Source organism: Aquila chrysaetos, chromosome 5 (genome assembly GCF_900496995.4).
Source record: "Aquila chrysaetos chrysaetos chromosome 5, bAquChr1.4, whole genome shotgun sequence".
In the NCBI taxonomy this organism is placed as follows: Eukaryota; Metazoa; Chordata; class Aves; order Accipitriformes; family Accipitridae; genus Aquila; species Aquila chrysaetos.
Window position 1 is genome coordinate 67,379,789 of NC_044008.1, and position 21,280 is coordinate 67,401,068.

General features: G+C 45.2%; 1 protein-coding gene across 10 annotated transcripts in view; it reads left to right on the forward strand.

The window, feature by feature from the left end:
- Positions 1–12,667, forward strand: part of TNRC6C (trinucleotide repeat containing adaptor 6C) — a 115,634-nt gene extending 102,967 nt beyond the window's left edge. For 9 of the 10 annotated variants that reach the window (XM_030013865.2, XM_030013867.2, XM_030013872.2 and 6 more), the window contains 4 exons: positions 944–1,138; positions 2,533–2,603; positions 3,349–3,488; positions 6,625–9,695. In XM_030013865.2, the coding sequence (XP_029869725.1) occupies positions 944–1,138; positions 2,533–2,603; positions 3,349–3,488; positions 6,625–6,985 (767 nt within the window). In that variant the 3' untranslated portion in view covers positions 6,986–9,695. Of the gene's footprint in view, positions 1–943; positions 1,139–2,532; positions 2,604–3,348; positions 3,489–6,624 lie in introns of all 10 variants that reach the window. The other variant, XM_030013869.2, reaches the window with a different exon arrangement.
- Positions 12,668–21,280: the final 8,613 nt, after the last annotated feature.

A 21,280-nucleotide genomic window follows, 5' to 3' on the forward strand; every position in this document is an offset into this window, starting at 1 on the left:
GATATGACCATTTCAGCCCATTCCAGTCAAACACATGCTGCTAATGTTAGCAATGGTGGGACTGTGCTATGACAAGGAAATTGGACTCTAATTTCACAACATATGTTGGTACAGGGAAAAAAAGGAACAGATGTGTAAGTCTAAAGGTTAATACAGGGTTTTGTTTTGGTATCCATAATTTGAATCAATTTTGTTTGCCACTCTGAATGCTAAACTGTATTTGTTGTTCCTATTTTTTGTATTATTTTACAAAACTCTGATTTGGCAGGAACAGTAGTAAGATAGTTTAAAAACTGATTAGGGAGATAACAAAATGAACAGTAAAAAGTTAAAAAGAGTGACAGGTTGTGATACGGTCTAATCTTCTGAAGACTTCATTTTTCTCAAAGACACTTGGGAAAAAGAACATCTATTACTTTGAATATTCAGAAATACAGTTTTTGTTGGTCTTTGATCTTTGGAATTTTAATAATATATCAGAAGAACATAAGGATATACTGGTTACTTTATATTAGATAAAATGAGTTGTGTAAGAAAAAGTGGTTAAGTTCTATTAAACCTTTGAGAGAGACAATCTTGAAGTGTTTCATTATAATTTTGATTAAATTAGATTTCAAATACTTAAGTCCATTTTCTGGCCTTTTTTCCACATATTGTCTTTTACGAGAAAGTGAAATAGTAGGAGATTTTAAAAGGGAACTGTATATATAGCAGGTAGTGGGACATTCATTAAATACAAAATTCTTCGAAAATGTAAATACTAGTGTAAGTACATTCAAAGGATATAGGGTTTACATCAGTGGATGGTACAGAATGCTATTCTTTTCTCTCCTGAAAAGCTGGAAGAATATAGTCAGTGCAGAAGCTTGATGATTACCCATCCTACTTGGTTTAACAGGTGTTGCTAACTAAAAATACACAAATGTGGTTTTTTCTATTGCAGGTAAATTGTCGGACATCAAGTCTACGTGGTCCTCTGGCCCAATCTCTCACACACAAGCCTCTCTATCCCATGAACTATGGAAGGTACCCAGAAACACTACTGCTCCTACGAGACCACCTCCAGGCTTAACAAACACCAAGCCATCATCTACATGGGGTGCCAGTCCCCTGGGTTGGACCAGCTCTTACTCCTCTGGTACTCTTGACTTCTGCGTTTTATAACACCACAGTGCCTTCTTTTTACTGTTTGCTTTTATTCTGTGTTACAATAGTGAGGCACCCCATAGCTGTGTATTAGGCTTCAGAAACTTGAGGTTTAATACAAGTAGAGTGTTTCCGGTTTGGGGATGAAGCTCGTGTCTGTTTATTTTGGTTAGGATAAGTTGTAAATGAAGCTGTCATCTTTCAGGTGGTCATATCAGTAATTTTACATAGGAATTGCTGAATTACTTAACTCCAACTAGGATTTTTTTCCACTTCCTTGATTTCTAAAAATGTCTTTTAAACATGTTTCTTGTTTTGTGGTATGATCTATGACTGCCTACAAGGCTTCAAGATGAATGAATCAGCCCACGGAATTTAATACGGAACACATTTTTGGAGCATGGATGTGAAGCATTTAGGACCTGATGGCATTGCAGGGCCCTCAGGGAATGTCTTAATTTTTTTCATGCAGGCTCTTTTTTTAGATGTCGTTGTTGTGCTAAATACAAATATGAGAAACCATGGATCTGGCTATATAAATATATATATATAAAATCATGTTTGTTTGTGAAGTATTGTCAGCTTCAAAAGTATTACACCTATTTTATATAAAGCTGACTATTTTAATTAATCTGCTTACACTAAGTTGGGAGTTAAATGTTCTTCCCTCTTCTTGCCATTTATTTTGTATCTGTTTTCTTCACCAAAACCCCACCTGGTGGGCAGATATTGCTGATGCCAGGATTCTCTCTGGAGCCTGAGTGTGGTCACGCATGTGACTCCAGAAGTACTGCGGTTTCTCAAATGCCACTCGTAAATACCAAGCTTGTACAGTTTCTCATTGTAAAACACCAGGCTGAAGTTGGAAAAGCAGGTTTTGTTGGTTATGTCCTTGTATCTTTAATCAGAACATTGTCGGTGCAGAAATATCTGTTTTGAATAAGTCATATACATTAATCTATCATTGGTAAGATAGCAGAATGCTGCAGTGCTATAAAAATCTTCAATAGCAAGCAGCAATCTGAGCTTGGACGTCTGAATTGCTTTTAAAATGTGTCTTCCAGATTAATTCTAATGTAACCTGAAGATACAGTTTGTTGCAGTGTCATATCTGCATCCGCTAGTTAGAAAACTGTTAGTTTTCTAACAGTTATTGTGGGAATGTGAAAAATGCCACAGATCTTTTAAATGTAACAAAAACAGGTTTTCATTCAGCAACCTTCATTCCAAAGACAACAATAAATCAAGATACGAGGAAACTGCTGTAGGATTTGTTTTCAGTAGCAGTAACGCTTGCTAGTATGTTATGATTCCAGATAAGTTTTCTTCTTGTAATATGCTCTCCACACCATGATAAAATGTTTTGTTGTGGAATTTGTATTGTAGGTTCTGCATGGAGTACTGACAGCTCAGGGAGAACAAGCAGCTGGCTGGTTCTTCGAAACCTCACACCCCAGGTAAATAGAATTGTACATAACTAGTTATGAAAAGAGACTTCTCACATTTAAGGGATAAGAAGAACATTTATCAACCTTGGTCATTTGGTTCATTTGAAGGAAAAATAATTACTCTGCATTTATTACAAGTGTCTGTTTTCTACAGGGAATTTGTTAAGTTTTCAAACTGCTGTCAAATCAAGTATGAACTTTTAAGGCTGTAATTAGTCATTCAGTGTGCACCATTTATGTATGTGTAAGTTTGGAGGTGAATGATGTTTTAAAGCAGATACAGAGATGTAAAATCTGCTTTTCCTATGGGTTTGGTTTTGGGTTTTCTCCTTAAGTCTGTCAAATCCTCTAGTCCTCCACGTAGTGTCATTCACAAGGAAGAACATAAGCCAGAAAGCCTTCAATGTAGACTTCCAAATTAATCTTGGGGAAAATTTAGTTATATTTATGAACAATGTGGTTTTCCTTTGACTTATTTCTGGACTTCTGTGGACTTCTTATGATATATATAATTTGTACCACCTAAATTGGGAAATTTTGTGCACTGGACTGTAGGGAAATCTTAAAAAGACAGGATGTCTCACTCAATGAAGACAGTGATAAGTCTATAATTAAATTCTTATGGAAGAAAAACTCCCTTCCCCCCCTGCCCCCAGTATTTACTCTTTAGCTTTTAAACTTGTTTAGTTAACAAGCATTTAAAGTATAATCACAAAAATACAGATAACCTTTCCCCCCCTTTCCCTCTTAACAGATTGATGGTTCCACACTGCGGACACTGTGTTTGCAACATGGCCCTCTAATAACATTCCACTTGAACCTGACGCAAGGGAATGCTGTGGTCCGATACAGTTCCAAGGAAGAAGCAGCCAAGGCCCAAAAGTCTCTGCATATGTACGTTTCTGCTCTCTCTTTCCTTTGTTATGAAGCCAGTTTTATCTCAGAAACCATTTTCTTAGGCATTTATTTGCTAGGACTTGGAACTGATCACTAATTAGTTTAATCTGATTTTGAAAATTACCTAATGAGAGGGAAAAAATAATTGGGGGCTAGATACTCATATACTACCAAATAAGAGGTCTTTACAAAACTTGGTAATAGATATTCACTGTTAATAATGTGCTCAGTAAAGATTTGTCACCTATAAGGCTGCAAAGAATTTGTAAGATGTGATAAGGATGCCAAAGGAAGCGCAGAGGGAGCATGAGACAAGGTTTTAGCTTTAGAAAACAACAGAAAGGACAAAACAATGATAAATAAGAATGTGTTCATGGTGGTCGTCTTTTGTAAAGGAGTTATGAAAGAAATTGAAAGAAATGTACGACAACAAAATGTGCTTTTTAGGTGTTTTAAAATCCATGGGACTAATTGGCATACTACGCAAGAGCTGGAGAATTTGAGTGATAAAATCAGTGACATCAGGGAGGATTAAGAATATAGAGACTGATGTTTCAAAAGAATACTTGGGTGCTTAGAGTTGGAAAGCAGTTTTCTTTATCAACAGGTTATAGCGTGAGTATAATGAAAAATACTGATCATAGCAGAAACATTGTTTGGAACTAGCTGTACTACTGGCCTGATTACCTTCCCTATACTTAGAAATTTAGGAGCAATGGTTACTCCATATGTAAAGTTGCAACTACTTTCCCATTATGAACCTGATTAGCAGGAATTGTAGTAATAATTACATTAATGACCATGTTGCTTTTTTAACTGTTGACCACACCTTGATTAAATATTACGAAGCAGCATTCAGAACAATTGGAGATGAAAAATTGACCCATCTTAGTTACATCGGTTTAGATGTGGGCATCAGGTAAAAGAAATAATGCCAAAGGCAAAATTAATATGTGAGTTTAAAGATAAGCACTTATTTTAAATATCACAGAATCATAGAATGGTTGGGTTGGAAGGGACCTTAAAGATCATCTAATTCCAAAGCCCCTGCCATGGGCAGGGACACCTTCCACTAGACCAGGTTGCTCAAAGCCCCATCCAACCCGGCCTTGAACACTTCAGGGATGAGGCATCCACAGCTTCTCCGGGCAGCTTGTTCCAGTGCCTCACCACCCCCACAGTGAAGAACTTCTTCCTTACATCTAATCTAAATCTACCCTCTTTCAGTTTAAAGCCATTACCCCTTGTCTTATCACTACATGGCCTTGTAAAAAGTCCCTCTCCAGCCTTCTTGTAGGCCCCCTTTAGGTACTGGAAGGCTGCTGTAAGGTCTCCCTGGAGCCGCCTTTTCTCCAGGCTGAACAACCCCAACTCTCTCAGCCTGTCTTCACAGGAGAGGTCCCCTAGCCCTCTGATCATCTTCGTGTCCCTCCTCTGGACTTGCTCCCACAGGTCCGTGTCCTTATGTTGGTGGCCCCAGAGCTGAACGCAGTACTGCAGGTGGGGTCTCACGAGAGCAGAGTAGAGGGGGAGAATCACCTCCCTCGACCTGCTGGTCATGCTTCTTTTGATGCAGCCCAGAATACAGTTGGCTTTCTGGGCTGCAAACGCACATTGCCGGGTCATGCTGAGCTTCTCGTCAACCAACACCCCCAAGTCCTTCCCGTCAGGCCTGTTCTCAATCCATTCTCCGCCCAGCCAGTATTTGTGCTTGGGATTGCCCTGACCCATGTGCAGGACCTTGCACTTGGCCTTGTTAAACTTCATGAGGTTCACACAGGCCCACCTCTCAAGCCTCCCAAGGTCCCTCTAGATGGCATCCCTTCCCTCCAGCATGTTGGCCGCACCGCACAGCTTGGTTGCGTTGGCAAACTTGCTGAGGGTGCGCTCAATCCCGCTGCCCGTGTCGCCGACAAAGATGTTAAACAGCGCCGGTCCCAAGACCGACCCCTGAGGAACGCCACTCGTCACTGCTCTCCACTTGGACATCGAGCCATTGACTGCAACTCTTTGAGTGCGACCATCCAGCCAATTCTTTATCCACCAAGTGGTCCATCTGTCAGATGGACGTCAGAGTACAGATGTTGAATATGTGTTCCCAACACAGCCAGTGGGTTTCAAGTATATCTTTAAATAAAAGCAGGAATAAGCACTAGACACGGAAGAGTTGAACCGTACATTGATGAGTTAATTTCAAACATTGTGATGGGATAAGACCTTTAAAGGTATGAAAGCATACTTGTCCGTTACATGTGAAAAAAGAAGGATTCTCTAATCTTTCTGAGTCTCCAAGCCTTCTGAGAATATTAAAAAAGCAGGAGCAATTACACACCTTGTGGTCTGGAGCTTGCTTTGCTACATTATATGATGCATTGTTGGATCTGTATTTTCTATCTTATCTTTTTAGTAAAGCAAAATGCTGTAATTACTACAGGTCCCAGTGCTCAGAACTAATAAAAGCTACAACATTTATGCAAAAATAAAAGTAGGGAAAGGAGGCAGTGTTATCAGGTGCTTGAGCATGGCCTCAGAAACAGCATTTCAGCCTTTGCTGTAACTAAAAAGTTACCATCAAGTGTGATGGCTGTAGACATCCTGAGGTGGAAGGTGTCTGAGTTTTATTCTGCTCCTATATCTGGCAGATTTAAAAAAGAAAAAAAGAGAGAGAGAGAGACTTCTTTTCCTGGTTAGTTGATTTTAAAGTACACAGCAAATGATTGAATCTGCTGCAGGATATATTCTTTGATGAGAAATTAATGTGAAGAGAACGGTTTTTGAAAATGTTTTATAATAAATTTGTCATTATTGGCATCATTTGTTACTGATAATGCTGGTATGCTTGTATCTTTATGCCTAGAGTACAGCCTCCTGTGATGCATGTTAGTTAAATGAGGTGGTGTCCACACATACGACTTTGTGTGTTTGCCTATGGATGTAGAAAGGTAGATAGAAAATAGGACAGAGAAGTCTTTGTTTAAGAGCCTGGGATTGCTAAAAGCGAGCAGATGTGGCATAACTCTTCACCTCGACTTCGACTTGGGGGAACATGGATTGATATCCATCTCAGATACTTCCAGAGGTACCCTTTGCACCCCTTGTTTCATGTTGCTGCACCTTTTGTTTTCGCCCTCAGGTGTGTCCTGGGAAACACTACCATCCTGGCCGAGTTTGCTGGTGAAGAAGAAGTCAACCGTTTCTTAGCACAAGGCCAGCCACTGCCGCCCACCTCCAGCTGGCAGTCCAACACTGGAACCAACCAGACTCGCCTGGGCTCCTCCAGCAGCTCTCACGGCTTGGTGCGCAACGACGCCGGCCACTGGAACGCTCCCTGCCTGGGGGGCAAGGGGAGCAGCGACCTGCTGTGGGGTGGGGTGCCTCAGTACTCCAGCAGCCTTTGGGGACCCCCGAGCACCGACGACGGCAGAGTGATCGGAAGCCCGACACCTTTGAATACTCTTCTTCCGGGTGATCTTCTCAGTGGGGAGTCCATCTAGGAAACAAGAGAAACAAAATGGAAATAACAATCATCAGCACTAAAGGAAAAATAAAAATTGTAACCCTTTCCAGTCCCGGGCTTGATGAAGAATCCAGCTTTAACAGATCAGACTGGCAGCCCTTTTTAGTACCTCTGTCCACAATATCGAATATGAAACTGCAGAAGTCCTTGTGAACTGTTCATGAAACAGTATGGGCTACTTTTGGTCAGTGTCACATGCTAATGACAGGTTTTATTTTTTTTCATGGCTTTTTGTTTTATGTTGTCTTTTTATGTTTGTATGGTGATTTTCAAAACAAAGTATAAAAGCTGCTTAGAATAGGTCTATCATGAAGGGCACTTTTCAGAATTTGGGCTGGAAAGGGTTATTTTATCAACTGGGGTGGGGAAGGGGGAAATGAAAGCCTATTTAAAATGAGCCTGTGACTATTATGCACATTACCAGAGGCGGACCCAATAATCAGAAAAGGGTGAAGTGTGATATTTACCATTGGTACAGAAAAGTAATGAATCTGAATGGTAACTATTGACTGTACAGGTTGAGCGGGGGGGAGGGAGGGCAGGGTTGGGGTATCTCTGTGTCCACTACTCCCATGGATCTGCCTATGCACATTACCCTTGTTTCATTACTTTTTCATGTCATTTTTTTAATCCCAAAAATATAAAAAGTAAAAAACAAAAAAATAAAAAAAAAATAAACAAAAAAAACCCACAAAAAAAAAAAAACATATCAACATGCAAATACTTGAATCCAGCAGGCCAATAACAAAATGTGAACACTTTCTAAGTCTAATTATTACACTTCCAGGTCAGCATCAGTACACAAAAAACAGGCTCTAAGATTTTTTTTTTTTTAAAGTTCAGACTATATGTTTTTGTTGGAACAGATGTATGTGTGTGAGTGTGCTTGTGTGTATGTATGTGTGCGTGTATGTGTGTGCCCATGTGTGGTTTAACTAAAAGTGTGAATTTTTTCCTTTTATTCAGTATATGCTTTTTATTTGCTCATTGGTCAAATGTTTAATTGTTATTAGCTTCTAACTTTGCACTGAGTGTCCGCAGCCCTTCTTGTAGCTAATCTTATAATGTTAAAAAGAAAAAAAAAAAAAGAAAAAAAAGAAAAAAAAGAAAGAAACTGATAGAAGGGGCCGGCGACAATTCACGTGTAAATGTTTACTCAAGGACTCTTACGCATTTTAAAAATTACAGTGTGTATCTCTGGAGAATAATATGTATATCTACCTTTAGCGGCTTTTTATTGTGGACTAATGCAAGAAAATTATTACCGGAGTATTGCACCATTTTTCCATTCGGAATATAAAGTTTAAAAAAAATACTCTTGTTGAACTGTGGCCATAGATAATTGTAAAGAGTTGATAGTTCCCTTGCAAGCAGGAACAGAAACAAGCACTTGGACATAGGTTTTGACTGCTTTTGGAGGAGCCAGGAGTTTTGGCTCCCACCTGTTTACAGACCTTTTTTTCTCCTTCAAACTTTAAAATAAAAAAGGAATTAAAAAAAAAAAAAAAAAGAAAAAAAAAGAGACTTCCATCGTAAAGAAAACTATTTTCAGAATGAAGATATGCTACTTCAGAGCTCTGGGATTGAACAGTGTTGTTGTATTATTCTTTTCTTTGGCCATTGCTGTGTACTATTTTTGTTGTTGTTTTCCTCCTCTTCGTCAAAGTGGCGAAAACTTTGTGATCACTATCTTGCACATGGTGGAAGATGTCTCAGGAAAGCCGGGTTTCCCGAGGAGCAACTCCACACCATTTCATGTATTTTTAAAACCCAACTCCTAGCACTGAAGATATTATTAAAAAACAAAATAAAATAAAAAAAAGACAGTAAGAAAGAAGAAAATACCTAATCTAATGTGTAGCAGTTACATATTTACCAAATAATGGACTCAAAAGAAATAGATGTTTGAAGAGTGCTTTATATATTAAAAAATCGCTTTATGTTTAAAAAAAGATCAATGTTTTTGATTGTTTTGAAAGGAAGAAAGACAATGGATTAACATACACTTCAAGTATGTTTTAAAAATTATATGAACATTGTGCTCCCTGCCTGCTTGGATCAGGAAACTTGTGCATTACACTTTTTTTTTTTTTTTTTTTTGAAGATTAGCTTTTTAATGGTTTTATCAGATTTAAAGGGTCCTGCAAGATTGCAAATTAACAAAAGCTGGTTTTATAGAGGATCATGAACTATGCACAAACTGGGTTCAAGACTTGTTTTTTTTCTCAAGTTTTAGTAGTGTATTTAGCTGAATAACCTTTCCTCAGAGTAATTACATCTCATTGCCATTACACGCCTCCTACGTATATATTTTATATATATATACACACACAGAGTTATATAAAATATGTATGTGTGTATGTGCGTGTTTACATACAATTTTCCATGCTGAAGTTTAGCATTGAGTTGTAGAAAAACTCCTGATATTTTAAAATTGGGAACGAAAATTTCTGTTTAAAGGTTGGGGGGTGGGATTTTGTTTTTGGGACTTTTTTTTTTTTTTTTGCCTTTCCTTTTGGATTAAAGATGTCTGTAACTCTGAGATTAAAAAAAAAACAATTGTGGCTTTTAATGTTTATTCTCCTCATAGAATGTGATTGTTAAAGAACATGCACCGAAAGTTGCTTTCAAGAGTACGAAGATTCTTTGAAACTTAATAAATTGCAGTTTTTTCTTGGCTGTTCAAATAATGTGTATTTTTCTTTTATGCAGGGGATACTAAAAAAAACCCATATAGTTAAATCTGTTAAGGTATTTCATGGAAGAAGTTTAACTTTTTCAGTATTAATGAGAATTAAGTGTACAGCCAGGCAAATCACTCCTGTAAGTGTAGTCACACACTGTGAATCTGTGCTTGTTGGTGATGGCATTCTCATAAGCTTGTACCATGAACGCTTTGCATATCGCATCCAAAAGAGTGCTTTATAAAAAGCAGTAATCATTTTTTTTGTTAGAATTATGTTTTTCTCATTTGTTCGTGTCTTTATATAACGCAGTAGATGAACTGTTAGCACTGAATATTGTGAGGCTGAAGGCTTCTCTCTAGCTCTACCATTCAGTCACCCCGCAGCCTCCCGTTTTCTGGACCTGGATGTCTCTAGCTCTAAATTGCCAGTTCCACTAGATTTTCTGAGGTGGGCAGATAGCCCGTAAATACAATAGGGTAGAAATGCCAAAATATTTTCATGTTTGGCCTTTCAGGTTTTGCAATTAAGGAAGATACTTGCAGCGGCTAACACCAGGCATAGGAGGTGAACTGCAGAAGGTTCATGGAGGGACCCAAACTTGCTCCATCTCCCTTGTCTGAAGATGAGCTTAAGTCCTCCTTCCACCTCCATCAAACCAGTTCTTTACCTCTTAGTGGCACTGAGGTGATTTGTACTGAAAGCGTGATTTATGGCAGGTCTGGCCCCAGGTCTCCAGTGGTTACGAGTTTGTACAGTAAAACTCATTCCACTAATCCATTTGAGAAGGAAAATACCTAACGTGAAGAACTGGATTAATAAGAAAGCAGTTCATAGCCCTGAACAACTACCTGCGCTGCGGCTGTAGCCCATCTTTGCTGTCACTAGGGTTATCTGCCATAAACTGTACATTTAATAAGACAGACCCATGGGGCAGGGGGGGACCCAAGCAACTCTTGAGAGTTTGCAGTTTGCTAGCAGATGTGATACAGTTAAAAATTATCAAATGTAGATTTGGGGGTAACAGAATTCTGTTCTCTAAATAGCTAAAGTACCCAGTCTGAAGCCTGTTCTGCTAATTTTGTTATTGATACCACCCTGAAGTTGCACAGCTGTTTGCCACGGTTGTTTTTTACTGTGAACTGCTTCCTCTCCCATCTTTGTTTTTTTTTTCTTCTCTTCCAGGTGTTTGTAACAAAACTCTTAGAGAGTTGCCTTCTCTTTTCTTTTCCTTCCTTGGTTTTTCATTTGATTTGTGTTTTGTTTGCATTTTTTTTTTCCTTAGCAAGGAGGGCTTTCGGTTTCAGTGTCTCTGGCTTTTGTTTGCCTAGACATCAAAGTCCGTTACGGAGTCGGATGTTTTAGCTAAGGAGTTTTTGTCTTCCATAAGGTTGGCTGAGATGGCTTTTTGTAAATCAGATGCACTCTTAAAATTTAGTATCCCACCCTGGTATATTAAAGGAAATGTAGCTTTTGGCCAAAATCAGTCTTCTAGTGTTTGTGTAGCTCTTTTTCAGTGTCATATTCTTTTTCTGCTTTAATGCTATCCAGTATTTCTGAAATGGTAAAGATAGCTCCTGATGATACAGATTCTCCTTATGGCTCCAGAATCTTTACAAGAAAACATTTTTAACAGTTTGTGTTTTTCTGTATATTGCATTTACTGTATCCTCCATAGCACTTTCACTGCATGGCTCCCCTGTCTTTAGGCCAAGAGAACTGTTTCCTAAGTGGTCTGAAACTGTCAAACTTCTTCTTAGTTACTTGTCTAGTTTGTGGGTGGCACTGGCAGAGCAGATCATTTTGCTATTCTGCTCCAGAAATATATTATTGTTCTTGATAATTCAATATATGATTGTGTATGTGAAGGAGCATTTTAATTAAAAAATGTATATGGATATCTGTATATGTTAAGAATTATTGGAGTTGGAAGAGTCTGGAAATGGAATTGAAAAACCCTTTAGGATTTGGGTTATGGGCAGCTATAGTGTGGAGCATACCTGTGATACCAGATCAAAGATTGCCATGGTGACCTGTAGGATCATCTCCTAACGTTGTATATGAACTGCTGCTAAATGTCTGTTAGAGTTCACGCATTGTACAAATGACAGGTGTACTAATTGTATCACTGTATTGATGCTGAATGTACAATCTCTGCTCAAGTCCTGCGTAGCCAGTTTCAGGGAAGGGGAGTTCTGAAAAATCGGATATTGAGCTCACACGAACTCTGTATGTAAACTGTACGGATGCCTGGCGTTCCCCGCAAAACCCCAAGGTAAACGACAGCTCCGTAAATGTCTGGAAATGTCTGTGATTCACGATGTTATCTTTAGCGGGAATTCGAAGGAGACCACGGGCCCGTCCACGGACCGCACAGGACGATTTTAGCTCCCTGCAGGTCTCTTGGACTCTTTCACCCAGGTCCTTGCGTTGCTTCGAAGGTGGTAACGTACCCGTGAAACCTTAACGTCTACGGGAGCAGCCTAACTTTTGTCCTCTCACATTCCCCCTCGTTCCCAAGGGGTCTCTTCCAGTAATACACGCGTGCTCTTGGAATTCGGGAGAGGCACCTCCAACTCTCATCCACATTGTAGCTTTCCTGAGGGAGGACGGACTACTAACGTGCCCATGTTCTAGTGGGGTCTAGGTGTCTTCCTCCAGCGGATACACCCAATCTCTCAGGTTAACTATTGCTTGCTGCAAGTTGCCAGACTCCATCCTCTAACGGCCAATCCAGCCTGTGCAAAGACAGTCAAGTTGACCATTTTAAATCCCTCGCGCTCCCACCGTTTTCTTCTCTCTAATGAAAATGTTTCATTAGAAATGAATATGACACTTTGTCCTGTGTGTGCCCCCGGTGTTTGTTTTTTACTGTCAGATGCATTGGAAACAAGTTGCTTGTAAATTTTCTCTGATGAAAACGTGGTCCCAGTGCAGTCATGATTTCAGGGTTATTAAAATGTTATAAAACACAATAAGCTGGAAGATTGCTTTGCTTTCAATAAATATTATTATTAGTAAAGGTGGCTTGCCTTGAACTAGCTGTGAGGCTGCTGACTCTTGATGAGAAATCTCCCCCCATCTGCTAGCTGCCTGTAGTCTGTCCTGAGTTAATGAAATAGTTCATTGTTGTAAATGTTTGTTTTGTTCAGGGGAGTGGACTTGATAATATTCAAAACTGTGGCAGATTCCTCTATAATTTCTCTGTAGTTTTATCTCCTGGATCCTTTGCCCGCTTAATTTATTCTTAATTTACACTGAAAAAATGTGTTCAAGCAGACTAAAAACCTGTGTTACTGGTGGTGTTGGAAAGGAGCAGACTCCGTTTTTGCAGTAGGTCTCCTTGTTTCGACTACAGTATTCATGGTTTACAATTATGTTTCACTGTCCGTATCCCACAGGAGCAGGAAAAAAACCCAGATTTTTCATTATTTTATCTGATTTCAAGTGGGACTCACTTTTCCTGCCTTTTCTTGGCACTTGTCTGTCTCCTTCCCATCTCTTCTCTCCCTACAGATGACAGGAAACTTCCGATAAAGGCAGAGGAGATGATTATGCTGCAGGTAAAGAATTGCAGCTTCTACCAGTGTGAAGTATATAGGTTGCCTACTTAGAAATACAATCCCTGTGCTCAGTGGGAGATTCAGCACAAGCATAAAATATCTGAAATACATACGAGGGGACAGACATTAGTCCCCATAGCTAAGCAGCCCTCGCCTCCCTCTTTTCTGGGATGATCATGCATTTGGAAGGAACAGCTTGTAGGAAGAGTGGTAATTGGCCAATAGCTCTGACTGATTACCTTGGGATGCTTTTATTGCTGAATAGTTTCCGAAAACCTATCAGGATGGGGAGAGCTGCGCTTTCCCAATGTGTCTGAGCGTGCAGCATCAAAGGTAGGATGCAGGAGGTGAAAAGGCAAGCTGGTGAGGAGGGCAGAGGGCCCAGGGAGAGGGCTAGAAGGAAGCGTACAAGGATCTAGTTGATTTGTAGGTGAGTTTCATTTCTGAAATAGCTAGAAATTGCTCAAATTACAAAAAAAAAAAAAAAAGAGGCAACAAATTGGTTTTCCCTGATAGCTCTGGCTCAGTGATGGTTTTCTTTATAGCATCAATATGTAAACATAAGCATGTAGTAAGGTGGTTCTAAAGCTATGTCCAGCTTACTGTATTAGTCTAATAGCCTTTATTTCTTGCTCGTTAGTGTGGTTACTACATGTTTTGGTTCTGTCTCCCTGAACTGTTTTTTAAGCTTTTGCTGCCTATTGGTTTGTGAATTATGGGTCACACAATAACCCAGATGGGAGTGCAGTTGGAAGCAGTTTCAAAGTTATTTCCCCAGGGTGCTTCAGCATCTTTGAAAAACACCATTTCCTGGGGCTTTTCTGCAACACAGCTGCAAGACGTGAAGTTGAGCACTTGGGACCAGCAAAGCAAACCAGTGACTCCAGCCCAGCACGGGGCCTCGGACACCCCTTGGTGTTGCTTTCAAGCACAGACCATTAGAGACTAAAACTGGGGTTGATGCAGAATAAAGCTTAATGCCTTGTCTGCAGCAGAACACTATTTGTTCATCATTTACTGGAGATTAAGCACAAAGCACTAAACCCTCATAATATGAAATTTAAGGCACAGTGTAAGTAAATAAGTTTAGCTTTTGTCCCTAGATGCTGGGGCAGGAGGAAGAGGGAAGGGAAGAGGAAGTATCCAAAAAATAATGGGATCTAGTATGTAGGTAAGAGCTCATGTCTTCTGGTATAGATGCCTCCACGTGAAGATAGTGATCTTTATCACCTTATAGTTCAATTTTACCTGTTTTGTAGAATCCAGGATTTCTAAGACATTGGAGATTTACCACTGTGGACACTGTCTCTAGCTGAGAGGAAAGGGGAACTTTTCTGAAGCGAGCCTGGAGGGAATAGTTGAAGAAGTCTCCTTTTCCACTTGGAGCTTCACCAAGGCTAGGAGGCCAGATATCACCTTTTCCAAATGGCGTTCTTCTTTGTATTCTTGTCAATGCAGGGCATTTAAATTGCAGTGTTCCACCTGGCATAACAAGTGATTGATAGATTCTTAAAAATGCTTTCCTGTTTCATGGTGGTAGGACCACAGAGGCATCAGTTGTGTGTCTGACTTCTGTCCTATATGGGACCTGAGAGAGAAGAAATACCAAGTTAAAGGATTTATCCAGTTTTTTTACTGCGCGTCATGGCAGAGGCCAGAAGTTCGTGGTCTGCAAACCAAGGAAATCGCTTATCAGCCTCTCAGCTTCTCCCCACCGGTTACAAGGTTGTAACACAAGGGACACCGGGGGTTCTAGCAGCTCAGGCAACGTTGGATTTTGCTGCCCTGTGATTAAGGGCCAAGGCCTTAACAGGGATGAGCAGAGCTGTAATGGAAAGCGGGGAAGATGCTGCATAGAGTGGAGATTCCTGCTTTGCCGGAGCTGCTGCTGGCCCTGCCTTAGCCAGAGCAGCCAGCCTCTGCCCGGCACCTTCGGCACCAGAAGCCAGCCTGCTTTTCGGAGGCTCGGAGGGGGAGAGGCACTGCCCTTTCGCTGCTTGTGGCACGACTGTGTCCGGAGAACAAACCCCACTCTTCCTCTCTTTGCCTACCTGGACAAGCAGCCCTGTCTTATTAAGGTATGAGCATTCCGGAGCTTACGCTGTCTTTCCTGAAGGCCACCTGGATACTCAGCACTGGAAACAAGCAGGGCACAAACTTGGGTGTTTACAGACTAGTTTAGGCTCCTAAATGCAGGCTTTTGATTGTGAAAAGCCTTTGTATCAAGCAAAGTTCTGCATGCTTGTCCCCTGTCGGTTGAGCTGGCAATTAAAACGCAAAGTACTGTAAATCCTCTTTGCAAAGGCTTCAAGTCCTGCAGCATGCAGATCTCTGAGCTCCTGCAATCTATTCTATCCAGGAAAGAAATCTGCATCAGACCTGCACGTTCTGCAGGGTGGGTCGGTGGTTACCTGGGTGCAAGTGAGCACTGGGCAGCCCAAAGAGTTCATAGGAAGAGGAATAGTGATGCTGACCAATGCTGTGCTTTCCAAGTGTTGCAGACTAACATTTTTCTCTCATTTACACAGTTCCATATATTGAAATTTCTTCTCAGAAAAAGCTGGACGTTCCGCCTAAGACCCAGGCAAGTCCTCTTTGCAGAACCACTTGTATGAGCAATTCTCAGTCCCTTGGGTAGCAATCAAAACAAGTATTAGCTGGTCTGGCCCACGTTCCCCTGTGTTTGTTGTGCATCGGGACAAAATAAAGAGCATTAGTTGGGCAGCCCCGAGGAGCAGAAGCAACGCTGTGTCCCTTCCCACCTCGTAAAAAAAAAAAGGGGGGGGGGGGGGGGGGGGGGCGCTTAAATCGCTTTTCAAGGGTTACAGCCTTCCTGGCGGTAGGAAATGGGAGAAAGCCCTTTCCTTTTACAAAATGTCCTCGGCTGTAATTCCCCCTTTCCCCCACCAGATGGTGGCAGGGAATTGCTCTGAGCGCGCACCGGCCCCGGGGCGGGGGGGGAGAGGGAGCAGCCCCCCCCCCCCGTCCCCCCCCCGGTCCCCGGACCCCCTTGTTCGCCTCAGGGACTCGGCGGGTGCCCCGGGGCCGTGGGGGGTCACGCTCGTGTGCGAGGGGAGGCTCTCCTCCCAAAATCGGCTCGAATTGAGCCGTGTATTTTAAAAAGTTCCTCGCTTGGAAGCGATTTCAGGTGAAGTTGGGGTTACGCGCCGGTGAAAGAGGTTTTTCCGCACCGCTGGAATGCTGTTAGGCCGTAGCGGGCGCAAACTCGTGGAGCGAGTCGTGTTTGCGAGGGTCTGCGCTGGATGGAACCGCCGTCGTCTCAAGCGTGGGTGAGGGAGGAAGGCAGGCACCCTGTCCTTTATATGCATTTATTAGGCCGAAAAACCACGGGAGGGTGCCGCTCTTCCAGGGTGCGAGGCCGAGGATGTTCGCGCAGCCCCCGCCAGCCGCCCCCCGACGCGGGGCCAGCCGAATCCCGGCCGCGTTGCCACAACCGGGGAGAGCCCTCATGGGGCTCGTGAGACGCGAGGGCGGCAGGTTTGCTCTTTCCAGAGCACTTAGCGGGTCGGCTTGTTTTCCCCGGTGCCGAGCCTCGCTTAGCGAAAGGCCCTAAAGACAAATACGGCTAATTATATCCTCAACGAGTAAGTGCCGCTTTTCGTTTTAAAATGTTTTGCTCTCTCGTTCGGTGTCCTTGGTTTAAGTGTTTGCGCCGCAGCTTTACATCAATCAAGACCTGAGCAAACTGCAGCAGCCAGCACCAATTAGGCACATCACGGTCTCGCAGCTGATCCCCCCCCCCCGCGGGCCAGCGCGGCTGTCACTGGTGTGCGGCTCTCGCAGGCGGCATCTTGATTCTCCCTGATTGTTTGTGTACACAAATTAAGCGGGAGCATCTCGCGGCGGTTTGATGGGATGTGCTACATGATGTGGAACAGAACAGGAGGGATCACACGGAGCTCTTCTCCTGGGGGGGGACGTGGGAGAGCGCGGGGACAGGGCTGGCGTCTGCTCTGGAGGTGAGGCTGGAGTAAAATGGTCTAACTGGGGGGAGGGGGAGGCAGAGGGAAGGGAGAGAAAAGAGTTGCGATGGAAAAACGTTTAGGATCTTTCTGGTATTTTGGGGATGGAAAGAGCAGCCCTTGGTTCGGCACGTGAATGTTCGCCGCGATGGTTTTTTTGTAGAAAAGTGGCACCAGAGACCTCAGCACCAGCCAGGGAGGCACTGAGAAGCGGTGTGTGTCCTGGCACAGACCTCACTGCTTCTGAGAGGTCATGATTTACAGAGAAGCCCTGTGAAGGCAGAGCGACTTGCCCACGGTCATCCCACAGGGACGCCCACATCCTTGTCCCACTGTCACGCCCAGCAGAACATCTCCCTTCCCCAGTACCAGGGCCCCTCTACATGTGGACGTAATGTTTCATAGCCCACCTATGAAAAACTTAAACCACAGCTAATTAACCAAGAGGACTGGCATAATGAAACCTCTCCAGTCCCAGAGATGGGGTTGGGAGAGCGAGCGCTGCTGCCGCCTGGGATGCCATCCCGGGGACAGCTCTGTCGCGCCTGTGCGTGGCTCACTGGGGACCGAGGCTTTTCCCCGGATCCTGTGCCCGGCGTGTTGCAGCAGCCTCCAGCGCACAGCTAATGGAGACGACCGCCCTTCAGCCCCTGGCAGGCCCCGATTGCCCCTGGGCCACGGTCACAGGCATCCTCCCCTCTACCTGCTGGGTCTCCCGCGCCTTGGAGGGCTTCGAGCAGCTGCTCTGGAGGCAAGAGCCCCTTCATCTGCTGTTCCCCTGGCCCGCTGAGAAGTGGCCCAGGCTCCAAGTGCCCGGGGTTACACTTAACTCCTCTGTCCCCACAGCTCTGCTGGGGACAACTGAACGCTTCAGGGCAGAGCTGAGCCGGGGGGGGACCCAGATAGATGTTTGGAAGGACCCTGCTCTCCCCAGGCTTTCTCCTGAAGCCCTGGCACAAAGCGTCTGCCCCAGCTGCGCTCTCCTCCTGGGAGGCGAAGCAGGAGGAAGGGCAAATTTTGCTCCTGTCATTAGGCGTGTGCCTGCGGGATGTTTGCAGGGACAGCTCTAGCCAACCTCTGTGTGCACGGCTCGGTCTATCACACGGTCCGTCTGCCCTCACCTGCCAGTCCCATGGACTCGGCTTTCCATGCTGCAGATACGCTGCGTTCAGTAGCTGTGACTGGTGTCTGGGAAAGAAAAGCCATTTCACCTGTTGCCGCTTGTTGAAAGGAAATGAGCTGCAGGTGTTCAGTTCTTCACCGCATCACGTTGTACAGAGACACACCTAGGTACCAAAACCAGCTCTCGCCCTCAGTAGGGCTTTACCACCCCTGTGTGACCCAGCTGCCCCGAGAGTGCCCTTTTAACTACATTTTTCTGCTAAAACAAAGGCTGAAGACTTGTTGCGCACACACACATCTCAGGCTGTGAGACATAGGACCTGCCTATTTTTAACCTCACTCGGCACGTTTGCAGTGGGGTCGCTTCTTGCCCTGCTCGGTTGCAAGAGAAGCACTGCTCAAGCCTGAGCACACCGATGGGCACGGGCAGAAACCGGGGTAGGGCTCACACCGCCTCGGAGGACAACGCTGTGTCTGCACAAATCGCTCCTCTGGGACAGACACCAGGGGTTCTTACCACACTGCTTTATATGCATTTTTATATTACAGCTATTCTACAACCTTCCTGCAGCAAAACGTGGTGCCTTGCAGGTTGGCACGGGCTGAGGCTCCTGGCTGCTCTCCCTTGCCCTGCATCCTGCACAGAGCCACGGGGAGAAGACATCTAAAAGGCTCCCGTCCTGCCAGAGTCCCTGCATGGCAAATACTTGCTAACCCCAGCTTCCGTACCACATTCCTGCATGGCCAAAGCTTGCTAACCCCAAGGTCCAAGCGAGGCAGCTCTTTGTAACCCCAGCTAAGCAGCTCCGTGCAACAAGATTTCAAGGGAGCGTTGCAAAAAAACCCTCAAACCCGCAATGCCGCAGAGCGGGGTTTTGCAGGTGAGGGGCAGAAGGGCTGGGGAGCGCTGCCCTCCAACCCAAGAGCATCCCTACCCGCCGCCCCTGAGTCCCCCGGCCGGGGACATGGGGACGGGGGACAGGGACGGGACCGTGCCTGCTGGGAGAGCCGGGAGCCGGCGGGAGGGGCTGTATAACGCAGCCAGGCATTGGGTGTGTAACGGCATGTGCTGCTGGCTGAGCTCCTCCAATGGCTCCACTCATTGCTGGAGCCCAGGACTGCAGGGGCACCTGGAGGTGGGCCCGTCGAGAGAGGCCCTGCAGCTCCAGCAACTCTGTCTGCAGCTCCTGCAGCTCCAGCATCCCAGTCTGCAGCTCCAGCATCCCAGTCTGCAGCTCCAGCAACTCGATCTGCAGCTCCAGCAACTCGGTCTGCAGCTTCTGCAGCTCCAGCATCTCAGTCTGCAGCTCCAGCGTCTTGGTCTTTGCATCTTCTGCACCTCCAGCATCTCAGTTTCTGCATCTTCTGCACCTGCGGCAGCTCAGTCTCTGCATCTGTTGTAGCTCCAGCATCTAGCTCAGCATCTCTGCACCAGTGGCTGCTGTGTCCCGCAGGTCTTGGGCCGGGGCTGGCTGGGAGTGGGGGTCCTGAAGCACCCGGGGGTTATTGGTCTGCCCAGGGAGGCCAGCGGTGGGGAACAGGGGAGCCGCTGCCCACGGCAGCTTGGGGGGTTCCGCCACCTTGAGCCTGGGGAGGCTGCTGGGACACCCCAGAGGTAAGGAGCTGTTTCCAGTCCATATCACGGATCAAAACGCGCGGGGAGTGCTGCGCGGAGGGGGCTGGTAGGCAGCCTTGCTTGTCCCAGCTTCCTAATTTTACATTGCAAAGAGGTTTTCTTCTGCTTTTAGCATAATACTGTAAACCAAAAGGCCTCGTGCTCCCGATTCTTCCATAACCCTGCTCTAAACCAAAAAAACCCTCTCTGCAAGTAGTGAAACTCCCGCAGGGCTGGCTAATTAGTGAGAGGTCGGGTCATCGAGGCAGGACCCGCTGCAGCAACCAGGAGGTGCCTCACCATGGCCAGGTCACCCCCGGTCAGGGCCGAGCGTGGGCAGCGCTGGCAGGGGTGGCCCCGTCCCCATTTGGCCACGGCAGGGTGGCCCAGATGATGGCTACAGCCAAGGTGCAGCATCCCCTGTGGCTGCATCCATCATGCCCACCCCTGCTGCGGGCCAGGTGCCACCACGTTGGGTCAGCTCCTGAAAGTGAACTTTCTTTGTATTTCGTTCCCTCCAGGCAGAAGCCCCGTTTTATTTTTTTTTACCCCAGGAAAGGGCTCTGCCTTGAACTGCTCCACGTGTCCCCGCGGCGCTGGGCGAGGAGCGGCCGCACGCCTTCGCAGAGCATCGCGGTGGCAGCACGAGGTACACGGCTGTGAGCCGAAGAGCGGTGAGAGCAACCTGACCCACCTGGGCGGCAGCAGCGGGGTCCTGCCAGCGTCTGCCTGCCCTCCCCACTGCCCACCCCCCGGCCTCATCCCTCACCGGGCTCCAGGAGGAGGATTTTGCCTGCGCGGAGGTCGCTGTCATTGCGCCAGTGCCCGCGGGGGACGTGGCAGCAGGATGCCCCAGCGAGGGGTGCCCACGGGGAGGCTGGGCTCTCCCTGCCGGCACCTTCCCCTCCTCTTCCCCGGGGTCGGGAAGGGGCTGGGATCACTGGGTGCGATCCTGCACCGGCCTGCCCGGCCAGGCTGGGCAGAGGCACGCCATACTGTAGGGCTGAGCTTCTGAAAGCTGGGGGACCCCAAACTGCCCGGCTGCCTTGGGTCTGGACCAGGGTGGATGACTCTCTAATCCACCAAGCTTTAAGAAAGATCTTTATTTATTGTGTTTGTGCGGCTGCTGAGCAGGCTAAACGCTTATTACAGCAAGGATGGGCTGTGCGAGGGGAGAGTGTATCACTGCGGTGCATGCTAAAGCACAGTAAATACTGCCCTTCTGTGCTCTTCTCCCACTCCTTTTATTATCTCCTTTTAATGTGTTTATGGTTTTTATTTCAGTGGATCAGCTGTCTTTTAATG